The 20992-nt window shown below is 62.0% G+C and overlaps 1 protein-coding gene across 16 annotated transcripts in view; it reads left to right on the forward strand.

Moving 5' to 3' along the window:
* The window catches only part of SLC12A7 (solute carrier family 12 member 7), a 98437-nt gene extending 79434 nt beyond the window's left edge, over window positions 1-19003 (forward strand). For 9 of the 16 annotated variants that reach the window (XM_023625887.2, XM_023625889.2, XM_005604363.4 and 6 more), the window contains exons 13-25: window positions 1107-1225; window positions 1825-1923; window positions 2537-2656; window positions 3615-3719; window positions 4272-4440; window positions 6070-6265; window positions 6651-6820; window positions 7362-7493; window positions 10162-10269; window positions 11739-11917; window positions 12585-12599; window positions 15822-15955; window positions 17428-19003. In XM_023625887.2, the coding sequence (XP_023481655.2) occupies window positions 1107-1225; window positions 1825-1923; window positions 2537-2656; window positions 3615-3719; window positions 4272-4440; window positions 6070-6265; window positions 6651-6820; window positions 7362-7493; window positions 10162-10269; window positions 11739-11917; window positions 12585-12599; window positions 15822-15955; window positions 17428-17519 (1638 nt within the window). In that variant the 3' untranslated portion in view covers window positions 17520-19003. Of the gene's footprint in view, window positions 1-1106; window positions 1226-1824; window positions 1924-2536; window positions 2657-3614; window positions 3720-4271; window positions 4441-6069; window positions 6266-6650; window positions 6821-7361; window positions 7494-10161; window positions 10270-11738; window positions 11918-12584; window positions 12600-14397; window positions 14627-15821; window positions 15956-17427 lie in introns of those variants that run through there. The other 7 variants (XM_023625888.2, XM_023625890.2, XM_070246139.1 and 4 more) reach the window with 2 other exon arrangements.
* Window positions 19004-20992: the final 1989 nt, after the last annotated feature.

Here is a 20992-nt window from a genome sequence, read left to right on the forward strand (position 1 = left end):
TCTCCTCGGGTGTAGACGGCTGTCGTCTCCCTGTGTCCTGACACAGTCGTCCCTCTGTATGTGTGTGTCCTGATCTCTTTCAGTAATGAGACCGGTCAGGTTGGGTGAGGGTCCTCCCCAAGAGCTCTGTGCAGGCTCTGTGTCCAAACATGGTCGCCTTCTGAGGTGCTGGGGTCAAGACTTCACCCGTGAATCTTGGGGGAAGCGACGCACCTTTGTGTTTGTTGATTGAGTATCTGAGGCCTGAGGCTGATGAACGTGGCAGTCATGGTCTGGTCCTCGCGGCTCCAGCGATCTGTCCTTTTCACCTTTGTTTCCTGAAACTGATTCTGGCCGCCTCTGGTTTCTTCACCTTTTGTGGCTTCTGTCTGTTGGCTCAGCTGCTGGTGAGGTCGTGGAGCGTGCGCTGACACACAGAGCCCATGCTGGATTGTGTATAACAGTCAGGAGCATGGGCGCATGTGTTGGGGCAGGTGGCCTCATGGGCAGCCCCCATGCCTGTCCCCCGACTCCCCCTGAGCCTCTGCTGGGTGGCACCGCATCATGGAGTCTGTTCATGCTTTATTCTGTGTCTGCAACGTGCTCTGAGTGTCCCCTCCCGGGACCACTGCCAGCAGACAGTGTGGCAGAGCAAGCTTTTAAAAGCCTGGTGTGCCTGGGGCGGAGTGTGGCCTTCTGGAAATTGCTGCCCCACGTGGCTGTGGTGAAGGCTCCAGGTGCCCTGCTGTGAGGTCCTTGCGGGGTTCTCCCTGCAGGTGTGCGCTGTGGGGACCCGCTCCTCCCCCCTCGAGGCTGCCCTCAGGATCCCAGGAGCCCCTGGTCTAACACATGGGGGTGTCGCCCTGCACCCCGGCTGGTGCTCTGCGTGGGTCCTGGGTCTGAGGTACGGGGGCACTGTTGGCCCTCATAGGTTCTGGGTGTCGGGTTTTCTTTGCAGACCCGGCCAATAAGGTCCAGGATGTGCCATGAAAGCCTGTTTCTGCTGGTTGCATCTCTGAGACCTCTGTTGGGTTGGACCCGACTGGCGTGGCTTCTCACCCGAATGTGAGATGTCCCTGTGGCTCCCTGCCGCTCGGCCACCAGCCCACGTGCTGTCCTCCCTGCAGGTGTTCGGCCATGGGAAGTCCAACGGGGAGCCCACGTGGGCCCTGCTGCTCACGGCCCTCATCTGCGAGACCGGCATCCTCATTGCCTCCCTGGACAGCGTGGCCCCGATCCTCTCCATGTGAGTGGCCGCGGGCGCTGGGGGGGCGTGTGGGGACCAGGCTGTGGGAGTGTGGCTGCCGCTTGTCAGCCTCCAGGGGGACGTGAGGCCTGTGCTCCGGGGCTGGCCGTGTGCTCAGAGGACAAGTAATAGACAGGAACGGGCATGGGTGGCCAAGTCACTTGTGGGACAGTGACATGGATGAGAGGGGGACAGGGAGACCCCACGGGAGGGGACAGTGACATGGATGAAGGGGCAGGGAGACCCCACGGGAGGGGACGGTGACATGGATGAAGGGGGCAGGGAGACCCCACGGGAGGGGACGGTGACATGGATGAAGGGGGCAGGGAGACCCCACGGGAGGGGACGGTGACATGGATGAAGGGGGCAGGGAGAGTCCGTGGAAGGGGACAGTGACATGGATGAAGGGGACAGGGAGACCCCACTGGAGGGGATGGTGACGTGGATGAGGGGGGCAGGGAGACCCCACAGGAGGGGAGGATGACGTGGACGAGTGGGCTCACTGGGAGGTGGAGGGCTGGGGCTCCCACAGGACGGGCAGCTTGCTGGGCCCACCGTGGGGCCTGGCCAGCTCCTGACGCTGCTCCCTGTGTCCCCAGGTTCTTTCTCATGTGCTACATGTTTGTGAACCTGGCTTGCGCTGTGCAGACCCTGCTGCGCACACCCAACTGGCGTCCGCGCTTCAAGTACTACCACTGGTGAGCGCCCCCGAGGGCGGCCCCCTGGGTCCCAGTGCGCACAAGTACTACCACTGTTGAGCCCCCCGAGGGCGGCCCCCTGGGTCCCAGCACACACAGCAGGTCTGCAAGGCAGCTGCCCCTGAGTCCCCAGGCCACATGGGGCCCTGATCGTCCTCCAGAATGAGCCCGGCCAAGCTGACGAGGGCTGTGTGTCTGTTTGTCAGCCTGGGGCACCTAGGCATCCCGAGCCACGTGGATCCCACCTTCAGTCAGCCTCGGCTCTCCTGGATCCGAGCGTGGGATCTCGGGCTGCGGGCCGTCCGTGTTCCCAGTGCGTCGGGTGCTCTGGGGGGACACACGAAGCCCATTTTGTTCCAGGTCCAGAGGGGAGCCGAGCAGGGGGTCAGCGTAGTCGTGGGGTCATCTCGGCCCTTGGAGACGGTTGGGGGCAGAGGACCTGGTTGCCAGTTGTCATTGCTGTTTTCTCAGAGTAGCTGAAGGATTTTCACTAAGGGACCAGTAACGTTTCTGAGGCAGCTGTTCACATGCCAGTTTGAGGCCCTGGGTGCGGGGCTGGTGGGTGAGTTGTGGGGCCACATGGGGGCCGGTGCGTGAGCTGCGTGTCCCGCAGGACGCTGTCCTTCCTCGGCATGAGCCTGTGCCTCGCGCTGATGTTCATCTGCTCCTGGTACTACGCCCTCTTTGCCATGCTCATAGCCGGCTGCATCTACAAGTACATCGAGTACCGAGGGTGAGCACTGTGGGCCGTGCCCCCCCGCCGCCTCTGCGAGTGCGTGGCGAACCCGCGCTCCCTGCAGTGGGGCCTCCCCGGGTCTCGTATCCGGGGCTGTTGGGCCCCTCGGCTCGCGCGCGTCGGGGTCCCTCTCCCCACGGACAGGCGCATGGGGAGCTCCAGCAGCCGAGCTGTGAAGCCCAGGTTCCCCTCGGGAGCTGCACGCGGGCGGAGCCAGGTTCTGCCTGTGAGCTTGTCTGCCGCAGGCCACTGTGCTGACGGGCAAGAGCCGCGTGGTCACTGTTTTCTGCAGGTTCTGTGTTTGTTAGGATACGTCCTGAGATTTATCTGTGTCCTTGTATAGTAGCCTTAATTTTTTATGCTGCGATTTTTGGCAATTTTGAAATCCATCTGACGATGGCACTGACTTGATGGATTCAGAATTTCCAAAAGCCTACCACAGACAATCAAACCATGGCTGCAATAGCACGTCACCTTGCCCGGCCCCCCAGTGGGGCATCTCCTGCAGCCGCCCGGGCCCCTCCAGTGGGGGCGGTGGGGCCTTGTAGGGCGGGCTGGGGGTGGGTGAGACCCCCAGGTTGGCTGCCTGCAGTCCCCTCAGCTCTTACTCGTGGTTTGGAAGGAGGGTCTGGGGTCCCTGTGCTACTGCTGGTGAGGCTGGGCCTCGTGGAGCCGCCTCTGCCCAGGCCCCCGCCGCCCTGCAGGGTCTCCTCCCCACGTGCTCTCCTCCATGTCCCCATCTGCCTCCCACCGCGGTCCCACACACAGGTGCCAGTGCCGCACCCGCCTCCCCGTCCCGCCCCCTCCCCACATCCTGCCCCTTCCAGCGCTCGGCCGGCCTGGGAAGCCCCCTCCTGTCACAGAAGCACTGCAGAGACCCAGCGTTGACCCCCGGGGCTGCCCAGTGGTCCCGGTGGGTGTGCTGCAGGTGGACCTCACTGCTGCTTCCTCGCAGGGCCGAGAAGGAGTGGGGTGACGGCATCAGGGGGCTGTCACTGAACGCTGCCCGCTACGCCCTGCTGCGTGTGGAGCAAGGGCCCCCCCACACCAAGAACTGGAGGTGAGTGCCGGGGCCCCCAGACCCACCTCATGCCGTGTGACCCACGGAGTGCCCCTTTCCAAAGGCAGACTTTAGGGGAGAAACCGCGGCCCCGTTACTAGGAGACGACTGTCTGAGAAGCTTCCAGCGCCTTGTCAGTCCACAGTGGGGCGGCCTGGACATGATCAGCTCGAATCTGACCACCCGCTAATGAGCGATCAAGAGGGTGGGCTGGGCCCTGAGCCGGGCCTGGGGTGCAGTGGGTGGGGACGGGGTGGACTCAGCTGCTGGGGTCCTGCCGCAGATGCCGTGGACCGAGGATGTCTGTCTGTGACGGTCGGCTCTCCGTCCTCTCACTGCTGGGAGGAGGTTGGGGAGGGGCTGCCTCAGAGAAATGGAATTTTATCTGCGCTGGAACCCCCTCGGCCCCCGCCCCACACGCACCCAGAGGTGGCGCCTGGCCAGCAGGTGCCCACCATGCCTCTTGGTCCCTGGCAGGCAGCTCGCGGTTGGCCCGTCCCGCCGTCAGTAAGTGTGTGATGTGTTGCCTTGGTGACCGTTGTCCCCTCACAGGCCCCAGGTGCTAGTGATGCTGAACCTGGACGCGGAGCAGCAGGTCAAGCACCCGCGCCTGCTGTCCTTCACCACGCAGCTCAAGGCTGGCAAGGGGCTGACCATCGTGGGCTCCGTGCTGGAGGGCACCTACCTGGACAAGCGTGCTGAAGCCCAGCAGGCTGAGGAGGTGGGACCGGTGGCAGATGTGGGCTATGGGGACTGGGTCTGCGGCCTGGGCCGCTCGCGAAGGTGAAACCAGCATGTCTTCGTCCCTGACTCCCTGAAACGTGTTTTGTTTGCTGTGTCCCTGCCTCCTATCCTTGCGTCCTGAGCTGGGTCCAGATCTGTCTCTGAAACAGGAGTTTCTCGTCGTTGGACCTTCTGACCACAGCTCTTCGACACCTTCAGCATCGGCTGTGCCAGGCAGTGTCCTGCCTCCCCGTTGTGTCACATCTTCTCTTCCCTTCCTTGTCGGCCAGCATGTGTGGGACTCACGCAGGCCTCCCCGTCCAGCTATGCGTGTCTCCAGGCCTCTTGCTCCATAGGTGGCTCTTTCCCCCTGGCTTGCGGGTTGAGCGGCGGCTCCTTTGCCTGCCGTGTGCATGTCTGGGTTGACCGAGTGTCCTGGAACAACCCCTCTGCCGTCCGTGTGTCTGTAAACCGGGGCTGCCCCCAGCCCCCCCAGATTCAGGCCATTCACTGGGGGAGAGGGCACGGCTCGGGGCGGGCCTCGATCAGCCAGAGAGCTGCCCTCCTGGGCCTTCAGCGTCTCTGGGTTCAGCGTGAGCTGGAAGGCAGGAGGCAGGCGGGCCCCTTTACTTCCCGTCTCCAAGGGCACCAGCGGTCCTCTTTTGGTGGCATTGTAAACCCTCGGGCTCGGGCTTGACCGCTGTTGATCGTGAACCCCTGGTTTAGACTCTGCAGGGTTGACTGTAAGCTGTGGACTTAGGTGTTGCGTCATTGTCCTTGGGGATATCAAACTCAAAACAAATAGTCTGTATTCAATCAAAGTGCAGTGGAGTCAGGCAGGGAGAGAGGCTCCCATTGTGCGAGGCAGAAATCCAGGAGTCAAAGGTCGCTGTCCCGAGCGAGTTTGAAATCCAGCAGGACGGTTCCACCTGGTGTCTGGCTGCAAGGCTCCTGTGGTTCATGGCTCTGCCAAAGGGGCCCCCAGCCTCGGCCCCCCAGGGCTGGTCAGCGTGGCCACAGAGAAGCCCAGTGTCCACAAGTGGCATCACTTTCATGAAAGGCGTATCGTTGGTCACTGTGTGTCAGCCTCCCCTTGAAACCGAGCCACCCCCGTCCAAGACCTGGCGCAAGGCAGAGAGGGCAGTGACTGCCCGTGGCAGGGCGTGTGGCCCGTGCCTGTGTTCCTTTCCTGAGCGCACGAGGGGCCACAGCCCTTGGAAGAGTTGTTAGATTGGACATGTTCTAGCAAAGCTTTCAAGGAGCAGGCATATAGCCCAGGGTCTGAGATGTCCGAGTGAGGTGGCAGGGCCTGTGATGGTGGAGATCCTGTATAGGGGACCGCCTCGTGCCGTGTCCCGAGGGCCTTCACCTTGCTCTCCTGCACACGTGTGTCTGCATGCACACCAGGCAGCCTGTCCACTCAAGCACCAGGCCCACGGCCTAAATTTCAGGGACCAAAGGCCACGCCCCTGTCAACCCTGTGGCCTCTGTGTGAGGCAGTGATGTGGGTGTGGGGCCTGCCCGTCGCCGCCCCAGCAGCCTCGTGGTGGGTGGGTAGGTCCTGGCATTGCTGCTCCCAGCCTGCTCCTTGGTGCAGTGGCACCGACCCCCTGACCTGTCCCCCCAGAACATCCGGTCTCTGATGGGAACCGAGAAGACCAAAGGCTTCTGCCAGCTGGTGGTGTCCTCCAACCTGCGGGATGGCATGTCCCACCTCATCCAGTCGGCCGGTCTGGGGGGCATGAAGCACAACACGGTGCTCATGGCCTGGCCCGCGTCCTGGAAGCAGGAGGACAACCCTTTCTCCTGGAAGAACTTCGTCGGTGAGCAGCATCCCCAGGCCTGTGTGCGGGGTCCACAGGCCTGCTGGGTCTCAGGGTCACCGGCCCAAGGGCCGGCTCTAGGAGACCATTGGAGGCCCCGACTGAGCTGTTTTGCTTGAGAAGCAAACGGCCATTTGAAAACCTTGAGACACCCTCGGTCCTCCCAGCCCTGCCCCTAGTTTGGCACTTCCTGGGGAGGTACCGCTGGCCGGGCAGCGGAGTCGCTGATGGAGCGAGGGCTGCCCTCGGCGCCTGGCCGAGGGTGGGGGCTCTGCGGGGACCTGCGGCCTCGCCCATGGCTGCCTCCCTCGCTCGCTGGTGCCTGGCGAGTCCACGGGGCCTGTGGTTCTGCCGAGGCCCCAGTGACCACCCCTGCCTCCCACAGACACCGTCCGTGACACCACGGCCGCGCATCAGGCTCTACTGGTGGCCAAGAACGTGGATCTGTTTCCACAAAACCAGGAGCGGTTCAGCGATGGGAACATCGACGTGTGGTGGATCGTGCACGACGGGGGCCTGCTCATGCTGCTGCCCTTCCTGCTGCGGCAGCACAAGGTGGGGCGCACAGGGGCAGAGTCCATGGGGGGCCAGGGCTCAGGTGGGGGCAGGGGTCACAAGGGGCTGGGTCACACCAGGGTGGGGGGTCACATGGGAGGCTGGGGGTCATCAGGGTCTTGGGTCATGGGGGTCAGGGGTTAGGTGGGGGCGGGGGTCACAAGGGGATAGGTCACATGGGGACGGGGGGTCACATGGGGGGCCAGGGGTCATCGAGGTCTCAAGTCATGGGGGGTCAGGGGTTAGGTGGGGGCAGGGGTCACAAGGGGCTGGGTCACACCAGGGTGGGGGGTCACATGGGAGGCTGGGGGTCATCAGGGTCTTGGGTCATGGGGGTCAGGGGTTAGGTGGGGGCAAGGGTCATGAGGGGATGGGTCACACAGGGGCGCGGGGGGTCGCATGAGGGGCCAGGGGTCATGGGGGCTGGGGGTCACACAGGGGCACTGGGGGGGTCTCTGTGACGAGGTGGGCAGTGGGGGACAGTGGTGCCGGGAGCACCATGCCGGGCAGCTGGGGCCTCACGGCGTCACCCCGCCCCCAGGTGTGGAGGAAGTGCCGGATGCGCATCTTCACGGTGGCCCAGGTGGACGACAACAGCATCCAGATGAAGAAGGACCTGCAGATGTTCCTGTACCACCTCAGGATCAGCGCGGAGGTGGAGGTGGTGGAGATGGTGAGGGTGTGCGGGCACGGGGGCGACCGCGGGCCATCGTGTTCCAACAAAGTTGTGCCGCATTGTCGATTTGCGGAGGCCGTCTCGGCTCCCGCGTGCCCTGTGCTGACCTTGCACTAACCGCGGTGGTCGCAGCGGTGGGCTGCACCCCAGAGTGTTAGCGTCGTGCAGTGTCCCCGGGGTCCCGCTGCCCTGGCTCCCGTCCAGGACCCACCCTGATTTAGCCGCCGTGTGCCCTCAGGCCCTCTGGGCTGTGACAGTCTCTGACTTTCTTCTTTTTGTCACTCTGACAGTTTCGAGGAGGTTGGGTTTTTGTAGAATGTCCCTCGGTTTAGGTTTTCTGATGTTTTTCTCATGACTGTATTTACGGGTTTACGGGAGGAAGCCGTCAGAGTGAGCCCTCCCCAGCGTGTCCTGTAAGGGGGACATGATGGTCAACCCGTCACAGGTGCGTGAACCTGCGGTCCAGCCGCCTCGCTGTGAAATCACGGCATTTCCGTGTTCACACGTGTGTCCCAAGGCCAGCTTCCCTCGGGCGTGGGGTGGGGGTCAGGCTCCGCTTCCTGTGGGGGAGCAGCGTTCCCTGTTGGACGCCCCCCCCAGGTGTGGTCACCTCCCTGTGTGCGTCTGCAGGGTGGCCTCTCGTGCTGCTCTGCACGCATGCTGTACCGCGCTGTTTATCTTACTAGTCGTGTCCTTCCGACCTCGGCCACTGGGAGGTCCCCAGGCAGCTCCCACCTCCGTTTGCTGTCTCCCATCCTCGCTGTCAGCGTCCATCGGCCTAGCCTGTCTGTGTTTGGGATTTCACGCAGTTTAAGGCATCTGGGTTAGGACGGCGGATGCCCTGGCCATGCGCTCGAGGAGGGCCCTGGACAGCAGGGCCACGTCCGTGAGATGTGGCATCGGTGTCACGACTGGGCAGTAACTGTGGTTCTTAGGTTTCACAGCCGCTGGTCGGATTCCACTTTCTAAGCGGGCAGTGGGTGTGGTTGGTTTGACAATAACGTTGTTACAATCACAGCCCTGCCTAGTTCAGTCGCGAAGGCAGATCAGGTTTAAGTACAAAGGTCGAGGTGTTAGGAGCCTGATTGCATAGCCTTTGTGGAGTGAGAGCAGACCCCTGTCCCTGCCTGATGCCGACCCTGCTTGACCTTGAGTGGAGGGCGGGCCTTGCCCTGTGAGCAGACCAGCTACAATTGGGTCAGTTAGGTCCCCCCTCCCCATCCTGCTGTTCCTGGGGGGTTCGCCAGGCCAGCCCCCCTCCAGGGCCCCCCAGGATGGAACCGGTCCAGGATCCCTCTCTTGCGTGGGCTTCTGTGAGTCAGGGGCCCTCTTCATAGAGAGCGAGGGTATCACCCGTGGCCCCCGGAGCCAGGGTCTCTAGGGCACTGTCCGCAGGAAGCGGGGAGCTCCACTGCGGGGGATGTGAAAATTAATGAGGGGGGGAAGCCAGGGGCAGAGGCTGAAGTCTTGCGGGAAGAAATCGGGTCACCGTGAAGGAAGACGGTGCCCCATCTGTGAAGCTTAGAAAGACTGTGTCAGGGGCATGGACCACCAAGTGTTGGTGCCAGAGGGTTGGGGTTTCTGCTAAAACTTTCCTTTAAAATGAATCAGTTGCATAGTGAACTCAGGGAAGAATACACAGACACTTGGTCAATGGAGTGAGAGCACCCGCGCCAGAACCAGCTCCCCATGACCACGGGGCCAGTGTGTCCCACGGCTTCCACGGGCGGGGCATCCCCAGCCACCCTGTTTTCTGGAAGTTGATGTTGGAGCCTTAAGTATTGGAAGTGGGCATGATTTTTTTCTGTGTATGATTTAAATATCTGGAAAACCAAAAAAATAGAACTTAGTAAATTTAGTCAACTGGCCTGAGGCAGAAATAATGCGTAAAAGCTGATTTCCCCACACGGCAAGTCGTTGGGAGTTTGGGGGAATGGGACCCGCTCGCAGGAGCAGTGAGCCGGTACCCTGGCCCTGCCAGACGGGCACGCAGACCCCACGGAAGGCGCACGGGCTGCTCGCCCCTCAGAGCCTGTGAGGGCCGGCAGTGCTGTAGCCGGCATCGCGGCCCTGACCCATGCAGGCAGGGCCCAGTGCTGCCTGCCGAGGGACAGGCCTGTGGTCAGGGGAGGAGCCGAGCTCCGCGGTCAGCGGACGAGTTACGGTCCCGTCCTGCGCAGACGTCAGCTCCCTTCTGGGCACAGAGAGCGACTCCTGTTACTTGTGCATGTGTCCCTGGTGCCCGGGTCTGTGCAGTTGGGGCCACCGCTGGGCAGTGCCCTGACCAGACACCACGTGTGCTGGGTTAGCTCGTGGGGGCCACGTTTTCCTCCTCGCGGGCCGTCCTGCATGTAAGTGAACGGCGGCCCTGCAGGGCGTGGGGCCGAGGCGGGAGCGTGTTCAGTGTGACAGCTGCTTGCACTTGCACACGCTCGCCTGCACACACACTTACACGCTCATACTCACACATGCTCATGGCGGCTCCTGGGGGCTCGGAATTCTGAGGCGGCGGAGGGCAGGACCGTGACGTGAGGAGCGGCGCCCGGGACACACGCTCGGGTTGTTTCAGCCCTCGCTCAAACACCGAGTGAGACAGGTGGCGTTCAGTGAACACACGCCATTTTTGTATACGTGGTATTTACTTCTGGGCTCTGGAACCTTCCAGGTTGAAAACGACATTTCGGCGTTCACGTATGAGAAGACCCTGATGATGGAGCAGAGGTCCCAGATGCTGAAGCAGATGCAGCTGTCCAAGACGGAGCGGCAGAGGGAGGTGCGCGCGGACACACTGACCCCTCGTGCAGGCGCCCGTGATGTGGTGGGAGTGGTCGGTCTCATGGGGATCACGCGGGACCCTGTGACAAGGTGCAGTGTGTCCATCTGTGTTGCACTGGCCTGTGCGCCTCCAGGCCCTGTGTGCCACCCAGGGCCTTTGTCACTCGGAGCACGTCTTCTCCACATCGGGTTTCACAAAGAGCCAGGTGGCGTGACTTCCACTTCCACGTCCTGTCCCCAACACGGCTCAAGGTCACGCCTAGGCTGGGGTCAGCGGCTGTGTTGCCCCTGGTCTCGTACACCCAGGTCTGCGCAGAGCCAGCATCCACCCGGCCGTCGTAGCCACGCGTGGTCCCTCTTGTACCATCTCCTGCCAGGACCCCCGTGGAGGCCCAGCTGGCCACCCTCCACCTGTGCCCGCCACCCTCAACCAGCAGCCACAGCGAGTGCCCAGAGCCAACTCGTACCCTCCCCAGGCTCCGCCCCGTCTCCACGCGGCCCTGCAGCCCCGCAGTCTGACCCTGTCACCGCCTGGGTGACCTCTACACTCGCCACATAGACCTCTGCCCTGAGCGCCCCTCCTCCCACAGGCCTACCCCGCCTCTCTCTGGCCATCAGTCAGTGCCTTCTCGGTACACGGGCTTCCTGGGTGCCTTGTGTGGCCCTGTAGCTCCTTCTCTCTGCACCCTGTTCCTCCCCAAACCCCATGGGTTCATTGCCCCACCCCAAGAATGTGGGCTCCCAGCAACCCCTGTGCTGTTGATGAGTGGAAGTATGCATGAATGAATAGGTGAGTGGGTGAGGGAATGAGTGAGTGGATGTATGCATGAATGGATGAATGAATAGGTGAGTGGGTGAGTGAATGAGTGAGAGGATGGATGAATGGATGAATTAATGGGTGAGTGAATGAGGAGATGGATGGAGGAATGAATGAATGAACAGGTGAGCCATGAGTGACAGGATGGATGGATGAATCAATGGATGAGTGAATGGCTGAATGAATATGTAAATGATGGATGAACAAAGCAATGAATGAATGAGGAAGGGTGGATGGATGGGTGAGTGAGTGGATGGACAGATGAGGGGATGGATAAGTGAGTGGACAGATGGATGAGCCGGTCGGGGGTGGAGGCCGTATGTGTGGAGCTAGGTCAAGTGTGGAGACTTTGGGGCCTGAACGTCCCCTCGCATCAATGTGGGGTCCTGGGTCCTTTCTCAGTGCTCTCAGAGCCAGGGCAGGAACCGATGGGTTTGGTCTGGAAGCTCAGGAGCAGGGGACCAGTGGGGTGGGCGTGGCACTGGGGTGACATGCGGAGGGCGGGTGCGGGGTCCCCGGGTCTGGGGTCATACAGCCCTCTCGGTGTCGTGGGGCCAGCGTGGCTCTTCTTGTGCTCCTCTCCTCCCTGGGGACTTTGGAGACCACCTGCTGGGCTGCTGAGTCGGTTGCTGCCCCTGCTCTCCTGCCAGGCTCAGCTCATCCACGACAGGAACACCGCCTCCCACTCTGCGGCAGCCGGCAAGACGCAGCCGCCGTCCACGCCAGACAAGGTGCAGATGACCTGGACGAAGGAGAAGCTGATTGCTGAGAAGTCCAAGAACAGAGACCCCGGTGTGTCCGGGTTCAAAGACCTCTTCACTCTGAAGCCGTGAGTGTCGCCCACAGGCCCACGTGGCAGGTCCTGCTGCACCGGCCCAGCAGTGGGCACAGGCCCCCTTCACTGCCCGATAAAGTGCCACAGGCCCACACCTGCGGATCAGCAGGCCTGTGGGAGAACAGAACTGGGCAAGGGCTAGCCTGCTTCAGGCCAGTCAGCCAGCCCCGGTCAGCGAGTCAGCTGTGCAGTTGGCTTGTCTGGGTTCTCGGTGGGTCTCAGGGCAGCCGGAAGTCAGGGCTTCTGGATGGACGCACGCTCCCAGCCTTGATCCCCCATAGGGTAGGCTGCCCGTCAGGGCTGTGGCCTTGGCTCCACCCGTGGCGTTGAGCTGAGCCCCCACCGGGCTGCCAGAGGTGCCGTGGGGGAGGTGATGTAGCTGGGCCCCAGGGAGGGGTCCCAAGCTGAGTCACATTTAGCAGCTCCCTCGGGTCCCAGGATGGGGGAGCTCACGGGGGCTTCAGTGGTGGGGCTGGACCAAAAACCCCGACTTGTCAGGAAGGGCTGGGGGCTTCCTTGGGCCCCGAGCAGCAGACCCCTGGTCGAGGAGGACCAAGGTTGGCCGGAAGAGGGTGGCCTCGATGAGCCCAGTGTTGTTTCCAAGTGCGCGTTGTGTGCTCTCCTGCAGTGACGTCTTCTCTGTGTTTTCTCTCCCTTGTAGAGAATGGGGAAACCTGTAAGTCTGCTCGCTTTACTGGGACGCCTCTCAGGCTTGGTCGCCTCGCACGCCGGGCAGTGTAGCCTGTGAACCGCGTGTGCATGGCCGCGTGTGTGCATGTGTCCCCGTGTGTGCATGCCTGGCCCCGTGCGTGTGCACGCATGTGTGTGTGCAGGGCCCTGTGTGTCCGTGTCTGTGTGCAGGCGGAGCTTGCCTGCCCCGTTGCAGCTCTCAGTAGTCTAGTTCGCTCTCCTCCATGCAGAGTGGCTCATGGCACACCCCTGAAATTTGTTCTCTAAATGATGTGTAAACCCGGGGCCTGGGAGGGTCTGTCCTGAGCCCGCTCTGGAGTGGAGGGGAGCCTTGCTTCGGTGGCTGTCAGCTAGTTCATCCACGTCTCTCGAGGTCGAGGCGCAGACACAGAACCTCAGCGTGTCCCCGACCCCCAACAGATGCCGTCTCAGTTGGAGGAGGCCGCGTCCTCAGCCCCGTGTGGGAAGGGACGTGGATGATCCCTGTGCCTGGTCTGACCTGCGTGGCTTAGGCGTACTGCCAGGGGTCCAGGGCTGGTCGGAAGGCGTCCTGGGGACCTGCCCCGAGGCCATGTTGTCCGTCTGTCCATCTCGCCCTCCCCACTCCTCCCTCACTAACTTTCTGGGTGCTTCCCCTGCGGCGGCCGCAGCTGGGGCAACACTCACGGCCGAGCGAGGGACCAGGTGGTTTAGCCCCTGAGTTAATCCCACCCTGCGGGAGATGGGCAGGTGTTGGTCTGCTGAGGGGCAGAAGGTGTAGATGTGTCAGGAAGCTGCTGGGAGAGGAGGGGTACGTGGGACTCGGTGCCTTCTGCTGTGTTCTTCCGTAACTTAAAAATGTTCCCCAAATAAAGTGTATTAATTGAAAAAACACACAGACACAGGAATAGGGTTTCTCCCCTAGACTCTGTTGAGTCGGGGCCTCTGAGATCTCATCCCCTACGTGCCGCACGGGCTTGCGGTCAGGGCCCCCACGTCTCCCGTGTGTTGGCTGCGCACTCACGTGAGGTCATGGGTTGGACCCCAGCAGACCTGGAGAGTCAGGAGAAAGTGAACTAGCAGGAGGCTGTCTTATGGGCGTGAACTGAGTGTGAGGTTGAGGTTCCACTCAGGAGCTGAGTGCTGGGGACAGGACCTTACTTCTCTGACTTGTCCTCGTGGGTTAGAGTGGGAGCCTCTGGAACGTGCTCAGGTCAGCCCCTCGGTGACACGTGCGTGACTCACCGTGTGGTCCCCAGGGTGGGGGCACTTCAGGTGTCGCCAGGCCCCTGGCTGTGTCGTGTGCGTCTTTCCCGTCTGTGTCTGTTTCGTCAGCTGTCCTCGAGTGTTGCCACCAGCAGCCGAGGGACAGAAATCTCACTTTGCCCACCTGCTGGCCATGGGCACATTAGCCACGGCCCTTCCTCTGCCCGGCCCTCACCCCCCTGGCCCCACGGACTCTAATTCCCAGCCTCAGGGAACCCTGTCTTGAGGGTCTTTTCCGCCAGAGGCAGCAGAGTTATGAACATTTCCTTGCTTTGAGGACTCAGGACTGGCTGTCGGGGAACAGAGGCAGGTTTCTACTAGCTTCTGGAAACGCGAGACCACCCTGGGCCCCCGTCCCTGTCTCTCTGACCTCCATGGGGCACGTCACCCTGGAGCCAGGCCTTACCAGACCCAGACCTCGGATTTAAGATTATAGGTGTTTTCAAACTCTTACTCCTAAGAGATCCTTTAATATCACACACATGCGTTTCTAGAATTGCTGTTGTCCCCAGACTCACTGGTAATTGTGGTGTATCCAGGCAACTGACTCATGGTTCTTGTGATGAAAGACCCCGATTATGCCGTGGCCGGAGACCAGTCTGTAATTTATCTGATGAAATTGGAGAGGGAAAATGAAGAATTCCTTTCCCCGTCTTCCTTCTCTGACTGGTGGTTACAATCGGATTTGTTTGGCTTAAGTATTGAGTTGATCAAAGGCTGTGGCCAGGCGTCCATCCTGCAGGCCGTTCCCTGACCCCTCATGTGGCCGCCTCTGTCCATCTGCCTGTTCTTCTCGTGTCCGGGGCCCAGGTGACCTGCTCTGAGAAGGGCTGCAGCCGAAGCGCCAGGCTGCCGTCCCTGTGGCTGGCCGGGATTCCGTCGTGTGTGACCCGAGAATTGGCCCCTGTGCAGAGTGTTCTGACGCAGAGGGAGGCGTGGTCCTCTGAGGCCTTCATGTCTCCTGGTCCAGTGTCCACAGCACGCTTGCTGGGATGCAGTTTGCTGGAGAAGGGACCCGCGGCCACCTGACTGGGGACACATGGGCTAAACGAGGAGGACAGGAGACCTGGGGGTGCCCAGGCGTACCGGTGGGCGCAGGTCTGCAGCACCCGCATCTTACCTGGTGGGGACCCTCCCTTGGGGCCGCTGCTGGACCTGGGCTGCCCGGGACATTTGGGGGAGCGACTCAGTGCACAGTGGGCGCCCCGCCTGCTTCGTGGAGTGTGGAGAACCGGGTGGTTAGCGAGGATGCAGACATGAGGTCTGTGTCACTGAAGGTTGGAAGGTCTTGTTCAGCCGCCGGCCATGAGCAGCAGTGTCCGGGGGCGCGGAGGGATGGGTGGACCCTCTTAGTGGCTGCCTGAGCGCCTGCCCCATGAGCCGCATTCCCGGCCAGAATCTCCAGCTCGGTTCCAGGACCTCAGACGGCAGTGGCCGGATGGAGGGGCCTGGGCCTTCCTTTCCGCACGTGGCTGAGGTCCCCTCCGTCCCCAGCCTGAGTCAGGAAGCATGAGAGCTGCCGCGTGCGCTCCGTTAGCAGACCCATCGCAAAGCAGCATCTGGAGCAGGTTCGGCTGCGATGCCCAGGGTTTCAAAGGAGAACATTTCTGGGCCTGTCCGCGTGTGAGCGCCTTTCTGCGCCCGGATGGCGAGCTCCGCCAGGGAGGCCCCCGTTTCCGTGTGGAGAACTGCGCATAGATGTGGAAGCTTGGCGGCTTAGTGATGCTCCGTCTAGAACGTGTGGAGGCAAAGCCGCCTCCTTCCTGCGTGACTTGCCCCGGCCTGCGTCACGATTCTCACGTGGACTCACTCCCTGTGTGTTCTCTGCGGGTGACTCCGTCAGAATCCTGACTGTTTTCGCCTGACCCTTCCTAACAAGGGGGAGGTGCATGGGTCGGGGCTCACGCGGCTTCGGCCCAGAGTCGCGGGTGGTTGGTGCCCTGTGACCGGCTCCCTCCCACAGGAACCAGTGCAACGTCAGGAGGATGCACACGGCCGTGAAGCTCAACGATGTCCTGCTCAACAAGTCCCAGGACGCCCAGCTGGTCCTACTGAACATGCCGGGGCCCCCCAAAAACCGGCAGGGGGACGAGAACTGTATCCTTTCTGGGTGCTGCCTGCTGGGGCGGGTGAGTGGTAGGGTCGTTACGTTTCCCTGTGATAAGGTGGCAGCTGGCTCTCTTTTTGTTTGTGGGGCCCCCTCGAGCTGGGAGCACTGGTTCCTGAATCCTACCTGACGTTAGTGTGCACACAGGGCCCAGCCTGGGGTCACCTGGATGACAGCCTCCACGCCTGGGCTGCCTGTGGGGGCCGTGGGCAGACAGGCACCGAGGCAGAGGAGCAGACCCCACTCCGCTCTGTCCCTCTGTGGCCGGTAGTGGTGCATCTGGGAGCTGGCAGGTGTCGGGGGGTGGTCTCTGTCTCAGTGTTTGAAGAAACGAGGCCGCGTTTGAGCCAGGCCTGCGAACCTCAGTGAACAGCCCGGTTGACTTTGGGGTGTCAGCGTGGGGGCTGAAGGGGCAGCATAGATGACACTGCAGTGCACGCAGAAGCAGGTGGTAAATGCACCTGGCGTTCCCGGTGCTGAGCCCTTCATGCGGCACGTAGGGACGCCCCAGGAATTAGGGTGGTGAGTGGGGTGGACACAGGCATGGAGACCAGACCCCAAACACCCAGAGGAGAAGGGCAGCCGCCACATCACTGACCCCCGACCCTGCCTCTGTGGGGTGGTCCCAGGGCACCGGCTCCAGGACCCTGGGCCCTGGGCTCTGAGCTCCTGCCAGCTGACTCCCATCCTGGGCGTTTTCCCACGGCTGTGGGGCGCCCTGTGTGTTTACTCCATTGCCAGGACTGGACAGAGCTGGGGCGCCTCTGCTGGTGGTTCCACTCTGAGCCTGTCTCCGCGTGTGCCCTGGCTGCACCTTGTCCCCACATGGGCCCCCGGCCCCTCCTGGTCAATTGGGGCGGGAGGCTGCCAGGCATGATCCTGAGAGTCATAGGTCAGCCCCTGAACACATGCCTGCTGCCCTGGGGTGCAGGAGACAGGTCCCTGTGCTGCTGGGGTATATGCAGCCTGGAACCCGTCCTCCTGGGCACAGCCCCCGCCCTCCCCTCGGGGCAGGAGAAAGCATGCAGTTGGGAGGTGGTGAGCAGCCAGCCTGGTTTTAAACCTCAAGCTGACCACACGCTTTAGGAATCTGTGCTTTGTTGGTGACCAGGACTTCCTGGCCCATCTGGGTGTCTCTGTGGACAGTGGCCACATCATCCAGGGGTCCCTCCTGCTGGGTCTGTGCCCAGAGCCCCTGGGTGGGGGCAGGGGACTGCTCAGTTCCTGGTCCTGCTGCCTGCAGGTGTGGGCTGAGCGAGCCTGGCTGAGGCCTTGTGTAGGGTGGGGTCCCTGGGTCTCTCCCTTCTCCCCCAGAACCTGGGCCCGGCTTCCCTGCCTCAGCCTTGCTCCTCCTCAGTCCCAGTCCTAACTGGACACGGGATCTGAGTAGATACAGTCACTTCCCTCCTGTTTCAGCCACACACCCAGTGGGATCAGCTGTGTCCTTAACCCAGCCCCCCAGACATGGAGTTCCTCGAGGTCCTGACCGAGGGGCTCAACAGGGTCCTCCTCGTCAGGGGCAGTGGCCGGGAGGTGATCACCATCTACTCCTAACGCTCGGCTTCCCGGGCACTGCCAGGCCGGCAGGACGGTGCCACAGCATCCACTGGCCAGCTGCCTGACCTGCGGCGTGGCTTCCTACAGAAGTTTCTAGAACACCCCCGGGGGCTCTCCTGTCCAGGCCGAGAACTAGCGTGTGACTGAGAAGGGAAGATGTGGGCGCCTTCCGTGCTCCGTGTGCTCCTGAGGGCGGCTCGAGTGCCCTGGGCACAGCCGGCCATCTGGTTCCAGCAGAGTGAGCCCAGGGGCAGTGGCCACGTGCTCTGCCTTTGGATTCTGGAATTAACGTCCCTGGTTGGACCTGCCGGCTCGTCGGTGGTTCCGTCTCAGTTCTTCCCCGTCCGGGATGTTCACAGGAAACCACGCTATGTTTGCAGCCGGGACCCAGCCGCATCCCTTCACAAGCACTGATGGCTGGCTCGGCAGGCACCCTGGGCCATCAGCACCTCAAGCAGATGGGTATGCCAGGACCCAGGGCGCCACACAGAAATGGTAGATGCCGAGATGTCCCCACGCCAAGCAGTTCAGCGTCCGACACGACCCCAGGGCCCCGCTGCACACTCCGGGAGAGGGCAGGCCTGCCACATGGTGGTTCTGGAGTGTCAGCAGTGCCCAGCACTGACCTGTCCGGCTGAAGCCTGCGCGTCGCCTCCCACTGGCCCAAGGCGACGGTGGCGGCCGGCTCAGGGCGCTGACAGACCCTTTCCATGATCCGTAGGTGTTTTGCACTTTACCTTTCGGTCTCTGCTTTCTGGGTCGCGATCACGTTCCGTGTAGATGGTGCCGTGATTGGCGCCTCGTGCTCTGTGTGGCCTATTTATTTATTTAAACACCTGGCATCTCAGTGATAATCGAAAAGTACCCCAGATGCCAGGCCCTCCGCCTCCTCTGGCCCTCACGGACTCCTGAGGGAATCAGCCCCGTCCCCAGGTTTCAGTTCAGGCCGGAGGCTGAGCCTGTGCTTCCAGACGCCTCTGAGGAGCAGTCGGGCAGCGTAGAGGGTCAGCATCGCCCTCGGAGCGACCGCTGGCCAGAGTGTGTGCCAAACAGCCGCAGCCGGGTGGGGCAGGCTGCTCTTGGCACTGTGCTGTTTCCTTCAGTGCTGACCTGGCAGCCGAAACGCCTCCCTTGCAACTTGGTCCCCTTCCCGTGCCTGGGGAGGGGCCACCAGCCCCGGGTCCCTGAGCCGAGAGGAGAGCAGCGTCCGCACTGGCTGGAATGTTGGTCAGCGGCTGGAAAGCGGGGCCGTTCGCGCCCTCACCCTTGCTCACACAAAGCCAAGCTGGCTGCATGGATGGAGGTGGGGCTGCGGTCTGGGCCCCCCGCCTGCCCGCAGCACCCATGTCAGCACCGCGACCCCCACTGTGGACTGTGAGATCCTGACCGCAGCTGTGTAAAGCGATGGCATGTGCTCCTTTTTTAGGTTCCTGTCTTTGTATGATTTTGTTAGTAGAATAATAAAATTGTATAAAATCTGAGTATGTTGAAGAATCTCCTGTGTCTCATTTGGCATAAAAATTAGACAGTTGGGGAAATGAACCCATCCCTCCATGTTTTTGGAGTTGTTTATTTTAGGTCAGGTCAGCCAAGGCAGACTCACATGGCTGAAGAGTTATAATGTGAATCGGCCAAGAGAATTAAAAAAAAAACCACTAGTTTAATTGACAAGGACCTGTCTTGGGCCCCGTGTTTGGCCGTGCAGTGCAGGAACGTAATATTGCTGTTTGCGGGACGACTCTGTCTGTAGGTTCCGTAAGCGTGGAATCAGCAGAGAAAGCCTATACTCAGAGGGGACCCCTTACTCAGCATGCTCACACTGAGACGGCGCTTCACGCCTGCCAGGACTTGGGTGTAGCCAGAGGAACGGGGAAGAGCAGGTGCTGGGGGACGGGGCCCTCGGAGCCCTCCCATGGTGCGGGGGATGCAGAAGGGCCCAGCCGTGTGGGAACTTGCGACTCCTAAATTCGCCAAACGTGGAGTTGCCCTATGACCAGGCAGTCCCGTTCCTGGAGTTACAGGCAGTGCAAATACCTGTGCACAAAAACCCACACACATGTTCGTATCGGTGCCGGTCACAACGGCCAGAGCGTGGGAGCAGCCCGATGTCCCCCAGCCAGCGATGGGGAGCAGAGTGTTGCAGATGTCCAGCGGGCTGTGACCAGCCTTTGGAGGGACAAGGCACCAAATGCGGGCGTCCAGAGGAGCCTTGAGGACGTTATGCCACGTGCAATAAGCCAGTCACGGACGGGCATGCGTGTGATTCCTCAGGAAACGCCCAGAATCGGCAAGTCTGGACAGGAAGTAGATTAGCAGTTGTTCCCGGGGTGGGGGAGGGGAGAAGGAGCGACTGTTAACGGCACGTGGCTTCTTTTTGGGGTGATGGGAACGTTCAAAATAGGTTGTAGTGTTTGCATGATCTGTGGAAATGCTGAAACACGTGAGTGGACACCACGACGGGAGGACTGGGAGGTGTGTGAAGCCGTCAGTTACTGTGGCTCCCATGGGCCTGGACACTGGCGGAGCAGCACCCGGGAGAGTGACCGCGAGAGGGGAGCCGTCCTTCAGGCCCCCTGGGTGAGCGCCCACTAGCCCAGGGCATCCACACCCCTGACTGGAGCACAGAGCCCGGCCTTTGGGACATTGTGACCAGATGGGCAGAGCCCCTGGGTGGCAGGAGTGAGGGTGTCGGGCAGTGGAAGGACCAGGCCCAGGGACGGTTGGAGGCTGGCAGAGTCTGGGGGAAGGACTTGGAGTCTGTGGGTCCTGACTCGCTCGTGCCCCGTGGGCACCTGCACAGTGGCTTCCGTGGCCCAGCCAGTTGGGGAGCTGAGGTGACGCAGGGAGCCGCTCCTGGTCTGCCCGTGGACCTCCAGACTCAGCGACACGCCTTCTTCACGCAGGTTAGTGAGCGTGGCCAACTGCTAACCGGAAGTCAACGTGACGCCTCCCAGATGGATGAAACCACAGACCCCCCACCCCCATCCCCCACCGCCTTTGCGGCTTCGTGCTGCCGGGACACGAATGCTTGGGAGGAGGAAGGGGCCGCACATATAGGTGGGGGGGGATGGTGCCCGCGATGTTACCCCTTCTGCACGGCTATGGGCTGTGACCCTTCCATCCACTCTCCAGGAGACGGTGTCAACTAGGACTCCATGCGAGTGTCCGGGGAGCTGTGGCCAGATGGCCTGGCTGCACTGAGAGGGGAGGAGCGTGAGGGTCAGTCAGGGAGCGGAGGGGCCCTTCCAGGGCCAGGAGCAGGTGCAGAGGCCCTGAGGCAGGGATGCCCCGCGGGCGGGAGGGGGCAGGCCCCACATGGGGGAGCCACAGGAAGCCCCGCCTCTGTGTGGATGGTGGAGGCGGAGGCTGCGGGGCGGTTGGTGAGGAGCGAGAGGGATGGGGCTGGCTGGATCTCGGAGGTGAGGTCGCAGGACGAGGCTGTGGCCGGGGAAGGCAGGCTCCAGGGAGGC

This window comes from Equus caballus, chromosome 21 (genome assembly GCF_041296265.1).
Source record: "Equus caballus isolate H_3958 breed thoroughbred chromosome 21, TB-T2T, whole genome shotgun sequence".
NCBI lineage: Eukaryota > Metazoa > Chordata > Mammalia > Perissodactyla > Equidae > Equus > Equus caballus.